The 21230-nt window shown below is 37.5% G+C and overlaps 2 protein-coding genes, 1 long non-coding RNA gene and 1 pseudogene across 3 annotated transcripts; 3 read left to right on the top strand and 1 right to left on the bottom strand.

The window, feature by feature from the left end:
• Window positions 1-76: 76 nt before the first annotated feature.
• On the bottom strand, window positions 77-2051 carry LOC111212952 (putative box C/D snoRNA protein SPCC613.07). Its single transcript, XM_022714599.2, has 5 exons — window positions 1740-2051; window positions 1333-1540; window positions 1191-1259; window positions 984-1116; window positions 77-915 (listed from the first exon to the last, which is right to left on the bottom strand). The coding sequence occupies exons 1-5, from the start codon at window positions 1960-1962 to the stop codon at window positions 361-363; spliced, it is 1188 nt and encodes a 395-aa protein (XP_022570320.1). The 5' UTR covers window positions 1963-2051; the 3' UTR covers window positions 77-360.
• A 4693-nt stretch (window positions 2052-6744) lies between these two features.
• LOC106430203 (wall-associated receptor kinase-like 9) lies at window positions 6745-9144 on the top strand. Its single transcript, XM_048766038.1, has one exon. It carries the CDS (start codon window positions 7571-7573, stop codon window positions 8531-8533), a length of 963 nt encoding a protein of 320 aa, XP_048621995.1. The 5' UTR covers window positions 6745-7570; the 3' UTR covers window positions 8534-9144.
• LOC125591583 lies at window positions 9123-13218 on the top strand (annotated as a pseudogene).
• Window positions 13219-15400: 2182 nt separating this feature from the next.
• On the top strand, window positions 15401-19499 carry LOC125591584. Its single transcript, XR_007327659.1, has 3 exons — window positions 15401-17002; window positions 17075-17209; window positions 19319-19499. It is a non-coding gene; the product is annotated as an uncharacterized LOC125591584 (long non-coding RNA).
• The last annotated feature ends 1731 nt before the right edge of the window (window positions 19500-21230 follow it).

Here is a 21230-nt window from a genome sequence, read left to right as displayed (position 1 = left end):
CTGCATCGAATACAAGGTTAGAGTGACAGTATACTTGTTCTAAGTAAACGGTCTTAAAAACTACAAGACTGGTTTGTGGATGAAAAGAGAAGGCGTTCTCTTGCATCAACTAAATAATATCGAATGTAATAACTAATTAAACACACTAGACTACAGAAACACCTGTTGATCCGATCTCAAACCAAAGACGTTCATGACCAGTGACCACTAGTTCTGCAATCAAAAGGATTGGCTATCTAGTTCGGTAAAAGCTTTTAATGATACAAACAATAGCCAATGTGCTTCAACCAGGGAGTTCAGTTCAGGTTCCTTGGTGACCAAAGATGTTTCACTGGGAGAACATTATTGAACGATGACCATCTATTCAACGATTTCCCCTTCCTCTAGTCCATCAATGTCCAAATCAGCAGCAGCTAGACTCTGGAGATTGCAATCCTCATCTGAATCAAACCCCTTTGCAAACTCACATTCGAAATTGAAATAGTCACCAGGGTTCAACTCCGGGAAAATATCAGCGTATGTGTCTATTAACCCTTGCTCAAACTCCAGCTCCATGTTATCATCAACATGATGTGCATTCTTGGCACCCCCACCCTCAGCCTTGCTGACCTCTGAGACTTGCCGACGCGGGTTAGAGTTAATCTGTTTCATAAGATCAAGAACCTCTGGCTCAAATGAGTCAATGTCGTCATCTTCTTCTATTTCCTCTTCTCGCGTGGTTGCACCTTCTGCCTGGCTATAGTATTTAGGCTCAGGTGTCGTTTTCTCACTGTCGAAGTCTCTGATAACTTCAAAGTCGTAGCTGTGGGAAGGAAGATAAACATGGATCACCGGGTACTCTAAGATAGTTACTTGAGCAAGCTGTTGTCTCAAAGGAGCCTTGATGTCCAGCTCCTTGAAAGGAACCTTTGCACCCTGCAACCAAGGGAGAGAAAAAGTAAAACACTAACACAACAACGCAAATATGTGGTAATAATCCAAACCTTGGGGTATGTGCGTATAAAAAGCTTGAGAGAATCAAGATCCACGTCAGAAAAAGGCTTGAGCTTGTGAATCCAAGGGCCTGGCTTAAGATGATTCTCAATCACAGAGCAAAGGCTTGTATCTTCACCAACACTGTGATGGATTGTTACATCGTTAAATAGAGCAAAAACAAACATGAAACTATCAGTCAAAGAGAAGATACTAACCCATGATCAACAAGAACAACATCTGTAGAGTGAAACCGCCACTCAATCGTCCAATGAATGCACTTTCTCCTAAACCAAGAACAAGATTGGTTCAGAAACTAATAATCTAAAGCTACAATCTCAGAGAATCTAAAATCACTACCCGTTATCGTAACGACTCTGGTTCTTATCCCTCTTCAACATCCCACCAGGGAGAAACCAGAGCTTAGTTTTGCGGTCAGCAGCAGCAACCTGAAGGCTCCGAAGATCATAGGGTAGCCTAAGCCTAAAGTGAGGGTTTTTACATAGCTGATGTCTCCTTCTCAGAGCAGACTCCGCCACTCTCTTCGTCTCCTCCAGCAAATTGTAATCTATGCATTTAAAAAAAAAATCAAAACTTTCATCAACCCTTAGACGAGAAAGCTAATAATAACAATAAAAATACAAAATCAAAACTTTCATTAACAATTAGACGAGGAAGCTAATAATAATTACAAAGCTAAAAATCAAAAATTTCATCAACCCTTAGTACTAACAATCAAAGATATAAACTTTGAATGCGATTATTACCGGAGAGGAGGAGATTATCGTCGAACTTGGAGAGGGGAACGAAGTCAGTGAGTTTCCGTTTTCCGGTACAGCCTGTTCGCTTCTTGTGAGCTTTGACACAAGGGAGGGCGCACGATCGAATTGAGCATCCTGGGCATTTGTATTTCCATGGGTTCGACTTGCATTCGCCGCAGACTTTATCATCATCGTCCATTGATTTTTGTTCGGATTCGACGTTGTTCATCGTAAAGGTTTGGTTTTTCTGAGGTGGGAGAGGTTTATTGGAAACTAGGGTTTATTAATTGTTGGGGATCCAACTCAAAGCCCATTAGATATTGAACTACGCCCATATGGTTAGGAAACCCTAAACTTCATCTTTCTATACATAAGGAGCTACCTCCTCCTTATGAGAAATCTCATCTTCTTAGACTTTAAGAACATATTTTCATAAAGATTTTGTATTTAAAGGTTCACTTTAACCTTGTAATCATCTTGGTGATGAACCTTCAATCAATGAAATCTCTTTTATATTCTTTTTCCATTTGATTTTACCTAAACATTTTTCCCAAGCCTCAAGAATCTAATTTTTATTCTTAGATTCTTTTATTGTATTGATTCAACAAACATTTCAGCATAAACACCATTTTTGGATCAAACAGTTGGCGCTAGAAAGAGGGGGCTGGAGAGAACTATCTTGAAATCATTTCAAATTTGGGAAAATCCTAGATCTGTGGCCATCAAACTCAGTCCAAGAGATAAGTTTACAAAACGATATCTCATTATTAAATTCGATTTCATTGTATACATATGCTTAATCAAGGAGAAGGATTTGAACGATTTAAAAAAAAAATTATTATTATTGGATTTAGGGTTGCCGGTCAAAACGGAGATGGTGGGAGTTCCATCAGAATCCCGACGACAACCTAGCGTGTGACAGAAGGAGAGATCGGCCAGAGCTGTTTCTCCTGCAGTAGCCGTACTGTCCAGATAGAGCTCTCCGGCAAAGGAAACAAAGGCGGTCGCAGGTCGATCCGTGAGCTGACGAGATCCAGACAATTTCTAATCTCCGGCGAGCTTGTAAAAGGACGAGGTCGTCGTTGAATCCTCAGATCCGTCGAGCTCCATTCAACTGCAACCGACAACAACCTAGCGCGATCTGGATCAAAGGAAAACGATCCCGTAATCACCTTGTCAATCGTCGGCACCGACTGTGGAGACTCTCGAACGTGCTCCAAGTTCGAGACTAGATCACGGCGAGGAAAGCTTCCTCCTTTTCATCCCTACGCTGACGATCTTCCACCGGCAACGTCACCAAGATCCCCGCAAATTATAACAAAGACCACAGTGGTTCATCAACAGAGCATCTCTGAAACTTGAAGCTTTCACCCTTGCTTGACAAGGCCGCAAAGCTCTCCGTTCTTGAGTTCCCCGACAAGATCGTTGACTGTGTAAGGCAAGCCTCACTTCGCTGACTTCAACCTGGTTCCTTACGAATGGGGAGGCTTCGTTCACCCTTGGATTGATGCATTAGCTATGGCCCGAGTGGGTCTCGAGGAGCTTAGGTTGAAGAAGATGGTTGCCTCAGACGAAAGCCTTGAGCTTCTTTCAAGTTCCTTTGCGAGTTTCCCCGTCTCTTGTGCTCGTTTGTTTCTCTCCGCAACTGGCACGAACAGGAGAGGAAAAGAGTTCGGTAAGAACAAGCTCATCTCCTGATCTCGCAAGACTGCAACGATGGAGCTCGATCTTGCAAGATAAGCTCACGGACCAGAGTTCTACACAAGCCTGGCTTCACAAGATTGTTTACCGCTCAAAACACATTCCAACCCGTCGTTAAGTTTAGCTTCTTGGACAGAAGCAATCACGTGACGGCCTTGGCAGTAACGCTTCGATCTACGCACCGGCTTCTTACACTTCACCACCATCACGTCTTCAAAAGCTCTGTACAACCAGAAATGTTGAGCAGCAAACACGATCTCGGCAGAGGATGCAATGGTCGCGACGATGTTGTGAGAAGATCAATTTGTAACACACGGATTCATCACAGTTCATCCGTGTCTCTATAGTGGTTATTACAAGCTTCTGTGAAAATCAGAGCTCAGCAACCTCAACTGCACGAGTCAAGATTCTCTGCAAGTGGATATAAGAATAGTTTGATTTATTACTTCCTTCTCGACAACCACGTCCTCAGACACTTCTTTCTTCTCCACACTAAAGATAAGCCCTCTCACTAAATCATCACATGCTTTAATCACCTTTATATTATACATATGTCTCATGGTGAAGATCATAGCTGTGGTTTATTATTTAAAAAAAAAAAAAAACTTTAACCATTTCATTCTCGTATAACCTTGATGAGATGATATTAATAGTTAGCAGTTATCATGTTCGTGGGTTATGCAAAAGTTGCCTGTTTCTTTTGGTTTATACTAATCTGATCATGATCATGTTTTTTGTGAGCCAGTGATCGTTGGGCCAAAGAGAATCAACAAGCGGTTGCCACCGTCATGTCCTCACGCTTCGAAAGATGAGCTTTCGGCTACGAGCTTGTCGGGAGCAGAACAAACAGCACAAGCCAGCACGTTTTTCAACGCCATCATAGCCTGACGAACACACAAGCCAACAGCTTGCTTGGCACACACGATCTCAACACGAGACTTCGGATCGGCAATAGTTCGGTAAACGTGTATTTTAGGCACGAGTTTAAATTGAACTTGCTTTTTATTAGGCACGAGTTTGCGGTCGACTCGCTTATTGTTAGACACGAGTTTACAAAAACTCATCTTTGGCTAGGCATGAGTTTACAGAAGCTCTCCTTCCACTAGGCACGAGTTCTCAGTAAACTCGCCTCTGTCTTAGCATGAGTCAAGTAAACTCGTCTTTCGCTAAGCACGAGTTTAAAGGAAATTCGCTTTTTACTAGGCACAAGTTCGAAATAAACTCGCCTAAACCGTCATAGGCTTGAGTGTGTCTAGTTCATTGTCTAATAAACCCTATTCGTAAACTTCGTAGAGATCGATTTCATCTCTCTCAACGAACTTGGGGGACTTACTGTTGGGGATGGATTTACATCCTCCTCAAGGCCCATTAGATATTGAACTAGGCTCATATGGTTAGGAAGCCCTAGACTTCATCTTTCTATAAATAAGGAGCTACCTCTTTATGAGAAAGGATCTTCTCCTCTTCTTAGACTTTAAGAACATATTTTCATAGAGATTTTGTATTTAAAGGTTCACTTTACCCTTGTAATCATCTTGGTGATGAACCTTCAATCAATAAAATCTCTTTTATATTCTTTTTCCATTTGATTTTACCTAAAGATTTCTCCCAAGACTCAAGAATCTAATTTTTATTCTTAGATTCTTTTATTGTATTGATTTAACAAACATTTCAGCATAAACACCATTTTTGGATCAAACATTAATCTATGAGAGGAGATGTATGTCTTCAAATTTACATTCTAGTCCCTGTATTTATAACTTCTTTCGAAATACATCCCATACCTTTGTAAATTAATACTTGGTCCATAACACTTTAATTTATATACTTTAGGTTTTTGGTTTCATAACCGATCCATGTTAGGCGAAGCTGCCAATCACTCCTACGTCACAATTAAGTTTTGGAAAATTTAGAGAAAATGAAAACTACCCTAAACTTTAGGTAGAAATAGAATTGTAGAAATTCAAAAAGGTCTTTTTTTTAACCAAGAAGAAAAGCTTTTAGTCAATGAGGACCCACAACATACATCTCATTGTATGTCATGACTACGTGGACCCACAACATACCTACATCTCATTGTTAATCGACACACACACAAGAAAAAAAATTCCCAAGAATGTTGTTGTTTGCTTTATTGCCCACAATAGTAAAGTTTCATCTCGCGCTTGGTAGGAAGTAGTTGTAAATGCAATTACTTCTCTTATCAGAAAAAAAATCTTTACCAGTACTGTAAGAGCTCGCACATTAATGGAGTCAGGTAGAATATTCAATTAGGACAACCACAATGGTGGGATTGTGTTTCAAGTCCCTTAGTATTTTTAATTAAACTTTTATCTTAAAGAACCTAAGCTAAGGGACTAAGTGGATTATTAGTGGGACTTTGATTGTTCCTTAGTTTATTATTTAATTAATATTTTTATTTGAATAAGTGATAACATATGTAAAGAAGTTTTAAATAAAACTTATATGATAGAAGTTTAACATTAAAATTAAAATATTAAGAAAATTACATAATTTTTAAAAAAAAACACACAAAATCATAATTTAAAAAAACAAACAAATATTTATTCCAATACAAATAGAAACTTATAAACTATATGTTATTTGGAAGATGTCCAAATTTATTCCATATATTTTCAATCAAATCATTTTTTAAACGTTGATGGGTTTCTAGATTCCGAAGGTTCGTCCGACGTTCAAGTGGAGTGCCGAGAGGTGACAGATTATTGACGGTAAAGGTATCTGCCTCTTCTCTTTCTCGAAATTCAGCAATGTTGTACTGAGTTCTTGACGATCGTTCATCCTCGACAATCATATTATGAAGTATGACACAAGCTCTCATAATATTACCTATTTTTCGTTTATCCCATATGTTAGATGGATTTCTAACAATGGCAAACCTAGCTTGTAGGACTCCGAAGGCACGCTCGACATCTTTTCGCACACCTTCTTGGGTTTGAGCAAATACAGAATGCTTATGAGTTTGTGGTAGTCAGATAGATTGAATAAAAGTAGCCCATTTTGGATAAATACCATCCGTGAGATAATAAGCCAAATTGTACGAATGATTGTTAACATAGAAGTTAACTTGTGGTGCTATTCCGTTAATAACGTCATCAAAAACGGGTGATCGATCGAGAATATTAAGATCGTTCATAGTACCTGGAGCTCCAAAAAGGAGTGTCATATCCAGAGGTCATATGATGCCACCGCCTCTAAGACAATCGTTGGTTTTCCGGTTCCTCGTGAATACATTCCTTTCCAAGCAGTGGGGCAATTCTAACACTCTCAATGCATACAGTCGATGCTTTCAATCATCCCTGGGAACCCACGTTGCTCCCCAAAGTATAGTAGTCTCTGCAGATCTTCCGGTGTGGGACGTCTTAGGTATTCATCGCAAAACAAGCGGATTATTCCGGCGGAAAAATTGTGCAAACATCGTCGAGCAGTTGTTTCACCCATTCGGACATATTCGTCCACTGCATCAGCTCCAACACCATAAGCCAATTGACGAATTCAGACATATTCGTCCACTGCATCAGCTCCAACACCATAAGCTTGCGTACAAGACCGGAATCGAACGGAAGTGGATTGAGATTTCGAAGCTGCGACCTCTCGATTGGAAGCTGCGACCTTTCGATTTGCAAAGACACGCCGACGGAGACTCCAGTGGAAGAGAGAAGACGCAGGTGGAGTGAGGAGATCAGGTCGTCGCTTTCGTTTGGAAAGGATCGATCTTCGATTCAATGCTTCAGTTCGTCGCCATCGAGCTCTCCTTTTTCGATTTTTGATTTCAATTTCCCGAATGCGAATGAGCCGAAACCACCGTCCCTTCTTCGTTTTCATCGTCCAATAACGTGATGCCACATCTCCTTCGGGACGAGCCCGATTGTCCCTTACTTACGGCCCATCCCACCCATTTTAATTTCATTTTGAATTATTTTCGACCCAATAAAGAAGAAGGGACGGCCCAAGGCACGCCCGATGCAGATGGCCTTACTGATTACTTTATATCTTCAAAAAGACTTTTCACAATTAAGCCCAAGTCAATTGACGATATACCCTAAAAGGTACCGTGAACGTTGGGTAACAAGAGAAAACTTTGAAGACAGAAAATAAAAAAAAACAAAATAAATATGAAGTGTGCACTACTACTCTGGTCTCATCTCTCACTACTACTTGTCTTGATTCTTGTTTCAGCAGATCTCACTGCTTCCACATCTTCTTGTCCGAGCCACTGTGGAAACATCTCAATACCGTATCCTTTCGGGATCGGAAAGGGTTGCTACCTCAACGAATGGTTTGCAATTCAATGCAACAATTTCACTTCCGGAGAGCTTGTCCCATATCTACCAAAGATTAACAAAGAAGTTGTCAAAATCTTTCTACCGGATCCAGAATATTCAGGCGAAAGGAGTATATATGGGTCACTTCGCATCAAAACCAACATAACTTCCATGGGATGTTCCAACAGCAGCGATCAACTAAAGTTCGGTGATCCTTTGAATTTTATTGGCACGCCGTTTACCAGTGGCCGTTCCAACACCTTCCACGCTATTGGCTGCAACTACAAGGCCACCTTGACACATCTTGAGCCCAGATTGGTGGGATGCATCTCGACTTGTGATCCAAAAAAGATGAATCATGATATCAGCTGCCGTGGTAACAAATGCTGCCAAGCAGACCCACCTAGTGGGATTGGACAGATAGTCGGTATCAGTATGGAGGAATTTTCGAGTAACAAAACAAGAGAGAGAGGGTGTCAAGTGGCTTTCTTAACAAACGAAAATCGAGATCGACCAGCATACCCGGTGGCCAAATTTACTGATCTGCAATGGTTTTATGATAGGCAATATGTTATACTCCAACTACGGTGGGCCATTCCCATGACGAATCTCTCCTTTGTCAACTCCTTGAGATGCGCACATTATGAAATGCTTCAGTATATCGATGGCATTAATCCTTGCGGATGCTCGAATACAGATGATGGGAGCAGCAATGTAGAATGCGCATGTAATGATGGTTACACAGGTAACCCATATATTATGGTGGATGTAAAGGTTAGTAATTATTTCTTCTTTTCCCTTTATGTAATGTAAATATCATGTAAGCCTAACAAGTCCTATATAGGTGGTAGCAAATCATAATGGATGAATACAATCAAAGTAATACCTATATATATAAAAGAGACTTCATCATCGATTTAATTACACTTTCATGACGTTGTTCATCTAGATATCGATGAGTGCCAACTCGACTCGAATAACAAGTATTGTAGGCGACAAGGAGGCACTTGTGTGAATACTCCAGGAGACTTCCAGTGCGTAGTCAAGAAGAACAAGACTGTGCCAATTACTATATGTAAAGTCATTACCCAGTTTATATCCAAATTGATACATCATCTATTGTATATTATTTGTTGTATCTGAGTGGTACACAAATTAAGTACGCTTTTCAAAATTTCTTGTGGGTTTGCAGGACTATGTGTAGGTTTTGGTGTGCTGATGTTTTCCGGTGTAACTTTGTGGTTATACAAATTTATTAAAAAGCAAAGGAAGATCAACCGCAAAAAAGAAGTTATTCAAACGTAATGGAGGTTTGCTATTGAAACAACAGTTGACTGCAACTGAAGGCAACATAGAGAAGACAAAAGTATTCACCTCGAAAGAGTTAGAGAAAGCTACTGAAAACTTCATTCAACTAGAGTGCTTCAACAAGGTGGCCAAGGTACCGTATATAAGGGAATGCTCGTAGATGGTAGAATCGTAGCTGTGAAAAAGTCTACGGTTGTGGATGAAGACAAGCTTGAAGAGTTCATTAACGAAGTTGTCATTCTATCGCAGATCAACCACAGAAACATCGTGAAACTCATAGGCTGTTGCCTTGAGACAGAAGTGCCTCTTCTAGTTTATGAGTTTATTTCTAATGGTAACCTTTTTGAGCATCTTCACTGTGAGATTGACGAGTCCACGATGACTACTTGAGAAATGCGTTTGCGCATCGTCATAGATATTGCTGGAGCTCTTTCATATCTCCACTCAGCAGCCGCATCTCCAATTTTTCATAGAGATAACAAATCTACAAACATAATGTTGGACGAAAAATATCGAGTTAAAGTGGCTGATTTCGGCACTTCAAGGTCGGTAACGGTTGATCATACACATCTAACTACGGTAGTTTCAGGTACAGCTGGATATGTGGATCCGCAATATTTCCAGTCTAGCCAATTCACCGACAAAAGTGATGTCTATAACTTCGGGGTTGTGCTCGTGGAACTCATCACTAGAGAGAAGCCCATTTTGTTAATGCGGTTTCAACAAAGCAGAACACTGGCAACTTATTTCATTTTTGCAATGGAAGAGAATTGAGTTGTCGACATTATTGACCCTCAGATCAGAGATGACTGCAATCAGGAGCAAGTCATGGCAGCAGCACAACTTGCAAGGAGGTGTCTGAATCTTAACGGAAGGAGTCGACCAAGCATGAGAGAAGTATCAATAGAATTGGAGAGGATTCGTTCACCAAATGGAGATTCACATTCACATGTTCATGTTGAAGGAATCAATGCAGAGGAAGTAGCTGCGGAGATTAATATTGGTGTGGAAGGGTGCAACTGTTGGACCAATTTTATTATAAGCCCAATGGGTTGTGTGATAAATTGGTTGTGTGAATAGAAAATCCTTTGCAAGCCTAATGGGCTGAGTAAAAGATTGATTTTATGTGAATGATTATGGGGATTATTGGACTCATTTTGCAAGCTCAATGGGCTGAGTAAATTTAATGGGTTAAAGTTTCAATAACTTAAAAAAAAAAAAAAGGAGCCAACTTGGTGACCAAGTTAGCCAACTTGGTGGCCAAGTTTAGCCAATTTGGTGGCCAAGTTTAGCCACCTTGGTGGCCAAGTTAAGCCAACTTGGTGGCCAAGTTTAGCCAACTTGGTTTCCAAGTTTAGCTAACTTGGTGACCAAGTTTAATTCTCTATAAATACCACCATGATCTCTCCATAATCTTACTTCTCACAACTCACACAATCATCTCTCTAACTACAACTTTCTCTCACTAGAAAAGAAAAATATACTCTTTAGATTTTATTCTTTAAAGTAAGTGTCTCGAGAGTATATCGTAGTAGTTAGTTCGTTGATTCTGTTTCGGGTGTTGCGAAACGGTCTCATCACGATTGTATCATGGGATTCAAAAATCGCATAAAACCGTCACACATTACGGGCGATTTATTGAGTTAAGATTGTAGGATCACGAAAATCCTGATTAAAAATTACGAAACAAAAAGCATATAAACGATAATATAAAGACTTACAACGTTTAAGAAATCGTAAGAAAATAGACGAATTCACGGATTGTAGGACCGCGAAAATCCTGATTGAAAATTACGAAACAAAAAGCATATAAACGATAATATAAAGACTTACAACGTTTAAGAAATCGTAAGGAAATAGACGAATTCACGGAGTCAAGATTTGATCTCTTTCCTTAACTCAATAATCGCCCGTAATGTGTGACGGTTTTATGCAATTTTTGAATCCCAGGATACAACCGTGATGAGACCGTTTCGCAACACCCGAAACAGAATCTACGAACTAACTACTATGATATACTCTCGAGACACTTACTTTAAAGAATAAAATCTAAAGAGTATTTTTTTTCTTTTCTAGTGAGAGAAATTGGTAGTTAGAAAGATGATGATTGTGTGAGTTTTGAGATGTAAGATTATGGAGAGATCATGGTGGTATTTATAGAGAATTAAACTTGGTCACCAAGTTAGCTAAACTTGGAAACCAAGTTGGCTAAACTTGGCCACCAAGTTGGCTAAACTTGGCCACCAAGTTGGCTCCTTTTTTTTTTAAGTTATTGAAACCTTAACCCATTAAATTTACTCAGCCCATTGAGCTTGCAAAATGAGTCAAATAATCCCCATAATCATTCACATAAAATCAATCTTTTACTCAGCCCATTAGGCTTGTAAATGATTTTCTATTCACACAACCAATTTATTACACAACCCATTGGGCTTATAATAAAATTGGTCCAACAATCCCCCACATAAATAGAAATTACTCTAAACACTAAACTAGATAGACTATAACCGACTCTACAACTAGACCTAACACTAGACTAGACAGACGGACTTTTCGAGAGTATAAGCAAAAAACTAACTGTATATGATGTAGTAGCGTTTTCCAGCTTTAAACTACTCATTGTTAATATCTGTCGGATTTACTTTTCAGGTGGTGAACATGATGTCTTGAACCCCCCAAAAGTTTATGTAAACCGAGTCAACAGATATAACACAGCTGCGTTTTCTCGTAGAGTTAAGTTCTCTATTGTGTTCATTTTGGCCGTGAACTTGCATGGTTAGTCATGAGTGAACTTGGAGAGTATAGCCTGAACTTCATTCTCCTAGAAACGGCCTCATTTCACACTCACTAGGTGATTGCCATGTGCACCTACCATATACACAATAAAGCACCCTGTAATACTTTATATACATGTATATGAAGGTCATGGTCTTATCTCATTAAAAGCCAATGCGTAACCTTAAATTTACAGGAGCACTTTTATCATCTTGGAATATGGGTAGGTTTCAGTGCTTTTATCGGATTTTGTTTGATTTAGTTGTCCCTTTGAACCAACTTCTTGGGATCTCCAGTCATGTTGGTAGGGTTTTTATCAAACATCCTTTAGTAATAGGCAATAATCCCATCCCCTTCAATGATTTTAATACTTAATCTCATGTTAAACCTTTGGTACATAATCCATAAGGTTGTCAGCTGACGTTTTGAGATCACAGTTTCTAATGGTTTTACGTTGTCTTATGTGATGCGACTTACCATTATAGAGAGTATCCAGCTCCTGAGCTATAGCTGATTGACTAAGCGTAGCTGGAGTGGTTTCTCCAACATTGGAATACCTTCCAAAATTATAAAGCCATTCTGCTTCTTCAACTTTTTGACTAAAGCAATGAACTCAGATTACTTTGGAATCTGGCCAATAATGTTTATTTGGGAGATTTCCAAGATATCACTGCACCTCCAAGTGTAAAGACATATCCACTCATGGATTTTGAGTTCTTAGATTCGGATATACAGTTTGCATCACTTTATCCTTCTAAGACTCTTGGTTCTTTACTATAGAGCAGCCTATAACTTATGGTGTATCACAAATAATTTAATACCCTTGTTATGGCTTTCTAGTGTATATGACTTGAATTACTTGTGTAGCGACTTAATACGTTGATCGCATGCGTTAAATCGGGTACTATACAATTGGATAAGTACATTAGACTTCCAATGACCCTTTCATACTCCACTTACGACATTGACTCATCTGCGTTTTTAATTAAGTGTAGTTGAGTGTCTAGTGGAGATTTTTGCAATTCTACTTGAGTAGTTTTTAAACTTCTCAAGTATTTTATTTTTTCAGCATAATGATCCTGAGATAAAATTATCTCGTCAGGAGTCTTCGTGATTTTAATGCTGAGAATAACATTCCCAAGACCCATGTCTTTCATGTTAAACTGACTATGAAGCATGTTCTTGACTTGTTGGATGATATCTCTAGTACTGCTGATGATGAGCATGTCATCAACGTACAAACACAACATAATATACCCACGAGGAGTACATTTGAAGTATATGCATTATCACATTCATTGATGCTTAACTCATTTGACATTATAACATTTTCAACCTTTCATGTCATTGTTTCCAAGCTTTCGCGAGCTTATACAATAACTTCACCCAAGTCGATAGACTTTGTGTTCTTAACTCTAGATCTCAAATCCTTCAGGTTATTTCATGTATATCTCATTTTCTAAATCTTCTTTTAGAAATGCAGATTTAACATCCATTTGATGGATTTCCAAGTCTCTTAAGGCCGAACTTGTGGTGCAAAAAAAAAAATTGACTTTCAAGTAAGTCAAATATGCAAATCACAAAACATATGATATTCACAATTGTGAACATAAAACGAAAGTGATTGAGCAAAAGAACTAAGAAAGCCTAATGTTCAAAAAGCTGACACACATCGTAGCAAGGCTGACGAATGTTGTAGCAATATTGGTTTATATAGAGATAGTGTGAAATCTCAAACCAATTTGATAAAAACTAAAAAACGAAGTGTAGTTTTGGGTCAATGTTCCATAACATAATGAAGTTGCGGAACAAAAGTTCTAAACTCTTAAAGGATGAATGCAAGCATGATCCTGAATTAACTCAGGAAGTGTGGGGGGAGCATTGCTTACCACATTCAAACATTGGCAAAAGGCCATGTACTTTGAATAGGTAATGTATATTCATACAAATGCCTCAAAGTGTGGGGGTGCTTGGCAAAAGTAGTTGCACTAACTCCTAAAAATGTGGAGGTGCTTAGCAAAAGTCATAGCAGTACCTCCTAAAAAGGTTCTAATTGGACCGAAAACCGTGGATTGTATATTCATCGGTTATGCACACAACAACAGTGCTTATAGGTTTCTAGTTTATAAATCAGATATACCGGACATCCATTTTAATACGATCATGGAGTCAAGGAATGCATCGTTCTTTGAACAGATATTTCCATGTAAGGATAAACAATATCCAAAAACGCACTCGTAAAGAAAGAGATGTGATGACCTCTTGTTATGAGGCAAGTACTTCTGACACTTCAATAATCGAGGCATAGAAATGAAAGATGAACCTAGATGAAGCAAAAGAGCTTGTCAGAAAAATTCGTATGGTGAAGATTTTTTAATGGTAATTCTCACTGAGAATGAGCCAAAAATCTTTCACTGAAGCCATGTCTACACCTGACGCACCTTCTTTGAAAGAAGCAGTCAATAGTAAAATGGATTCTATAATGTAGAACCATACCTACGAAATAACAGAGTTATCTCAAGGGTTCAAAGCACTAGGGTGTAGATGACTACCTAAAACCAAGTTGAAACTTGATTGCTCAATTCATAAGTGCAAGGCCGAACTTGTGGTGACGAGGAAAAAAAAAAGTTTAGATTTCTTCGACACTTATTCTCCAGTGACGAGAATAATTTCAATCATACTTCTGATTGCAATTGCAGCCTTAAGAGACTTGGAAATCCATCAAATGGATGTTAAATCTGCATTTGTAAAAGAAGATTTAGAAAATGAGATATACATGAAACAACCTGAAGGATTTGAGATCTAGAGTTAAGAACACAAAGTCTATCGATTTGGGTGAAGTTATTGTATAAGCTCGCGAAAGCTTGGAAACAATGACATGAAAGGTTGAAAATGTTATAATGTCAAATGAGTTAAGCATCAATGAATGTGATAATGCATATACTTCAAATGTACTCCTCGTGGGTATATTATGTTGTGTTTGTACGTTGATGACATGCTCATCATCGGCAGTACTAGAGATATCATCTAACAAGTCAAGAACATGCTTCATAGTCAGTTTAACATGAAAGACATGGGTCTTGGGAATGTTATTCTCAGCATTAAAATCACAAAGACTCCTGACGAGATAATTTTATCTCAGGATCATTATGCTGAAAAAATAAAATACTTGAGAAGTTTAAAAACTACTCAGGTAGAATTGCAAAAATCTCCACTAGACACTCAACTACACTTAATTAAAAACGCAGATGAGTCAATGTCGTAAGTGGAGTATGAAAGGGTCATTGGAAGTCTAATGTACTTATCCAATTGTATAGTACCTGATTTAGCGCATGCGATCAAAGTATTAAGTCGCTACACAAGTAATCCAAGTCATATACACTAGAAAGCCATAACAAGGGTATTAAATTATTTGTGATACACCATAAGTTATAGACTGCTCTATAGTAAAGAACCAAGAGTCTTAGAAGGATAAAGTGATGCAAACTGTATATCTGAATCTAAGAACTCAAAATCCATGAGTGGATATGTCTTTACACTTGGAGATGCAGTGATATCTTGGAAATCTCTCAAATAAACATTATTGGCCAGATTCCAAAGTAATCTGAGTTCATTGCTTTAGTCAAAAAGTTGAAGAAGCAGAATGGCTTTATAATTTTGGAAGGTATTCCAATGTAGGAGAAACCACTCCAGCTACGCTTAGTCAATCAGCTATAGCTCAGGAGCTGGATACTCTCTATAATGGTAAGTCGCATCACATAAGACAACGTAAAACCATTAGAAACTGTGATCTTAAAACGTCAGCTGACAACCTTATGGATTATTTACCAAAGGTTTAACATGAGATTAAGTATTAAAATCATTGAAGGGGATGGGATTATTGCCTATTACTAAAGGATGTTTGATGGAAACCCTACCAACGTGACTGGAGATCCCAAGAAGTTGGTTCAAATGGACAACTAAATCAAACAAAATCCGATAAAAGCACTGAAACCTACCCATATTCCAAGATGATAATAGTGCTCCTGTAAATTTAAGGTTAAGCATTGGCTTTTAATGAGATAAGACCATGACCTTCATATACATGTATATAAAGTATTACAGGGTACTTTATTGTGTATATGGTAGGTGCACATGGCAATCACTTAGTGAGTGTGAAATAGGGCCGTTTCTAGGAGAATGAAGTTCAGGCTATACTCTCCAAGTTCACTCATGACTAACCAGGCAAGTTCACGACCAAAATGAACACAATAGAGAAATTAACTCTACGAGAAAACGCAGCTGTGTTATATCTGTTGACTCGGTTTACATAAACTTTCGGGGGGTTCAAGACATCATGTTCACCACCTGAAAAGTAAATCCGACAGATATTAACAATGAGTAGTTCAAAGCTGGAAAACGCTACTACATCATATACAGTTAGTTTTTTCGCTTATACTCTCGAAAAGTCCGTCTGTCTAGTCTACTGTTAGGTCTAGTTGTAGAGTCGGTCATAGTCTATCTAGTTTAGTGTTTAGAGTAATTTCTATTCGTGTGGGGGATTGTTGGACCAATTTTATTATAAGCCCAATGGGCTGTGTAATAAATTGGTTATGTGAATAGAAAATCTTTTGCAATCCTAATGGGCTGAGTAAAAGATTGATTTTATGTGAATGATTATGGGGATTATTTGACTCATTTTGCAAGCTCAATAAGCTGAGTAAATTTAATGGGTTAAGATTTCAATAACTTAAAAAAAAAAAAAAGAGCCAACTTGGTGACCAAGTTAGCCAACTTGGTGACCAAGTTAGCCAACTTGGTGGCCAAGTTAGCCAACTTGGTGGCCAAGTTTAGCCAACTTGGTGACCAAGTTAAGCTAACTTGGTGACCAAGTTTAATTCTCTATAAATACCACCATGATCTCTCCATAATCTTACATCTCACAACTCACTCAATCATCTCTCTAACTACCACTTTCTCTCACTAGAAAAGAAAAAAATACTCTTTAGATTTTATTCTTTAAAGTAAGTGTCTCGAGAGTATATCGTAGTAGTTAGTTCGTAGATTCTGCTGTTGCGAAACGGTCTCATCACGGTTGTATCCTGGGATTCAAAAATCGCATAAAACCGTCACACATTACGGGCGATTTATTGAGTTAAGAAAAGAGATCAAATCTCGACTCCGTGAATTCGTCTATTTCCTTACGATTTCTTAAACGTTGTAAGTCTTTATATTATCGTTTATATGCTTTTTGTTTCGTAATTTTCAATTTGGATTTTCGCGATCCTACAGCAACAACGTGGGCCTTAGTGCACCTTCAGGGTTTCAGTACAACAATGATACAACTTCGTGGTTAGATGCTGAGCCGTTATTTCCTCGTCAAACATGGTGATCACCACGTGTCGATAGCACCAGATGATTTCGTTAGTAAGTCTTCTATATCAACTATACAATGATAACTCTATAAATTTCTCGCTAGTGTATCAAGAACATGAAATAAGCAAGTGTATGCATGTGTATGCACTTGTATCAAAGTAAGAAGTACTATTATGTTTTTTTCTTAAATCTGCACCAAGTTGAATGATATTTATTATGTTTTCAAAGCGCATACGACTCATATAACAAGCAGAGTGACAGGTAAAAAATACAAGTCGTATTTCTCATCATCTTATTCACAAAAATAGGGTTGTCGTTATTTTTTATTTGTTTTTGAAAACGAGCATCTTATATATTAAAATAAAAGTCACAATCTTGATTCACGTGTGAGTTTTTAAAAAATTGACCTAATGGACCTATTCCCAGAAATCACGTAACATTTAATATCTAATTTTATCATTTAAATTTTGGGCTTACCAGAAATTTTTATTGGGCTATCAATAATTGGATTTAAACAATAGATGATTCATTGGATTTATAGATAATATAAATTAAATATATATAATTTAATGTTGTAATACTATATCTCTATATGCTAAATATTTAAATATTTGTCGATGTTAACTTTTAAAATTATAAAGATTTTTTTTTTAAATAACAAAAATCATATTATCTAACAATGATTAATCTTTACTACCTTAAACCAATGAAAACAAATTTTAAACTATATAGTTTATTTTAAAAATTAAACAAAAACTAAATGTTTAATTATTTACTCGATAATATAAATCTATGAAGCTAAAAGTTTAATTTTTTAAAAACTTTCTAAATTTGTGAAATGTTACAATATCTTTGAATATGACAATAAAACAATATTTTACTAATCTTTATATATATAGTTACGATTTTAATAATGAAATAATAATCCAAAAATATATATGTAGAAAAAGATACAAATACATGTGAAAGTTTGAAACAATCTATTCAATGAAAAAAATATACAGGAAACTTATTATGTTTTAAAAATTGATAGACACATATATATTATAATAAATATTATTTTAGAAATGAAAACAAAATATTTATATAAAAATAAATGAAAAAAAATCTGTGCCGTTGCGCGGATCGAAATCTATTTCAAATTAAAAGACAAAACATACGAGGTATGGCTTTACAACTTTTTTTTTTTACAGAGAGGAAATCTTGGTTGAACTTAATTAATATGAATTGTTACAAAAAGAGAAACAAAAATTAGAGGTTCTTTCCTTTGTAGTCTCCGAACATTTTGAAAGCTTCGGAGAAGAGAAAAAATCGAAGGGGAGCCATGAAATTTCCTTCTCTCTCGGGTCTCGCTTTCCTCCTATCTCAGCTCCAGTTTCCACGACATTTCGACTGAATGAACTAACCGGTTCAGGCTTCACAGAGGTTTAGGGTTTAGATCCGGTTCTGTTTTAAAACTCCTTAAAATCCGAGAACCAGATTCGAACCATATCTAACTATTTTATTTTGTTTTACCGGCTCACTAAACAAATAGTTTACTAAAAACCTAATGTAAACTTTTTTTTATAACTGATTTTCATTCATATTTCTCAACTTGTAGAAATTTTAGAATTTTGATTGGTTAAATAACTGTAGAAATTTACTAACTACGGTAAACTTTGGTTGACAAGGGAATGCTGATTGGTTAAAGAATTGTAAAATTCAAAAAAGAAGGTCTTCAACTTTGGGACTAATTAAGAAGAAGAGCTTGATCAATGAGATAGATTGATTGTATATCATGACTACCTCACTTGCACCTACATCTTAATGTTTATTAATCTACGTTTTCTTCTTCGTTTTTCTACTAACTCAGCACATTAGTTCAACTAGATCCTGATGCTCTAAAGAACCAACCAATCGAAATTTATATGATTTGCATGAGAACACACTAACTCTGCCTTTGTATTCGTATTTCCTTTTCAAAGAAATTGGTATAAAACATTAAAACTACTGGAAATATAAACCAAACTAAAAACAAATTATTCACGAAAATTATAAGAGATGATGATAAATTATGATTGGAATGAGAGTCAGTTCATCGAATTTAAAATCATTTTTAAGTAAGACACTTTGCCCACCACAAGATAGTAATAAATTAATATTACTGCTTACACTTGCTAGGAAGTGGTTGTAATAGCAGTCGTTGGACACGAGATTGGACTTCTCAAACTTTCTTTTACGCACACATTATTGGAGGTAAGAATATTCAATTGTGACAAGCTCTCACTATTATATATACACTATATATATAGTATATGCTGAATTTAGATATGAAGAAAACATATTAAAAAAACAAATATGAACTGTGCACCACTACTCATGACTCATCTCTCACTACTACTTGTCTTGATTCTTGCTTCAGCAAATCTCACCGCTCAAGATCATCTTGTCCGAGCCACTGTGGAAGCATCTCAATACCGTATCCTTTCGGGATCGGAAGCGATTGCTATCTCAACGAATGGTTTGCAATTCAATGCAACAATTCCACTTCCGGAGACCTTGTCCCCTATCTACCGAAGATTAACAAAGAAGTTGTCAAAATCTCTCTACCGGATCCAAATAATTTCGACGATGCCAAATCATACGGGTCACTTCGCATCAAAACCAACATAACGTCCATGGGATGTTCCAACAGCAGCGATGAAACAAAGTTGATGAGCCTTTGAATATTACTGGATCCCCATTTACTATTAGCCGTTCCAAACATCTTCCAAGCTATCGGCTGCAACTACAAGGCCACCTTGACACATCTTGACCCCACAGTGGTGGGGTGCATCTCGACTTGTGAGCCAAGAAAGATAGGTGATCATACAAGCTGCCGTGGTAACAAATGCTGCCAAGTAGACCCACCTAGTGAGATTGGACAAATAGTCGGTATCAGCATGGAGGAAATCTCTAGTAACGTAACAAGAAAGAGAGGGTGTCGAGTAGCCTTCTTAACTGACGAAAATCAAGACCCTCTAGCGTACCGTGAAGGCAAAGTAACTGATCCAAAGTGGTTTTACGATAGGCAATATGTTAGACTCCAGCTAAGGTGGGCCATTCAGATGAAAAATCTCTCGTTTATACAATTCCTTGGGTTGCACAATGGGGCACTCCAGCTCTAGCGTTAGTCCTTGCATATGCGTGAATAATACAAAAACGATCAGATCAGCAGTGTAGGTTGTGCATGCCACAAGGGTTACATAGGTAACCCCTATATCATGGGTGGATGTAAAGGTTTAGTATTGTTTCTTATATTCCATGTAATGTAAATATCATGTAAGCTTATAACAAGTCGGATATGGGTGGTAGCAAATCATAATCAATGATAACAATCAAAGTAATACATACATATATAAGAGGTTATAATCATCTAATTACAATTTCGTGACATTGTTCCATCTAGATATTGATGAGTGCCAACTCGACAAGGGTAAACTACGAAAATTGTAGGCCACAAGGAGGCACTTGTGTGAATACTCCGGGAAGCTACCAGTGCGTATTCAAGAAGTACAAGACTATGCCAGTTACATGGGTAACTAAAATCACATATATATTTGCTATATTGATACATCATGTATTGCATATTATCTGAGTGGTACAAAAATTAACTATTCTTTTCACATTTCTTGTGGGTTTGCAGGACTATGTGTAGGTTTTGGGTGTGTGATGATGGTTTTCGCAGTTGCCTTTTTGTTATGCAAATTTATCAAAAGGCAAAGGAAGATCATTTGCAAAAAATAAGTTATTTAGACGTAATGGAGGTTTATTGTTGAAACAACAGTTGACTTCAACAGAAGGCAGCATCGAGAAGACAAAAGTATTCACCTCCAAAGAGCTAAAGAAAGCAACTGAAAACTTCAGTTCAACAAGAGTGCTTGGAAAAGGTGCCAGGGCACCGTGTATAAAGGAATGCTTGTAGATGGTAGAATCGTAGCTGTGAAAAATCTACACGTTGTAGATCAAGACAAGGTGGAGAGATTATTAATTACGAGGTTGTCATTCTATCAGCAGATCCAACCTAAACCAAGAACCGAAGGCACCGAAAAGA

This window comes from Brassica napus, chromosome C8 (assembly GCF_020379485.1).
Source record: "Brassica napus cultivar Da-Ae chromosome C8, Da-Ae, whole genome shotgun sequence".
Taxonomy (NCBI): domain Eukaryota; kingdom Viridiplantae; phylum Streptophyta; class Magnoliopsida; order Brassicales; family Brassicaceae; genus Brassica; species Brassica napus.
Note: the sequence above shows the minus strand (reverse complement) of the source record. Positions and strands in the feature narration are given on the sequence as shown.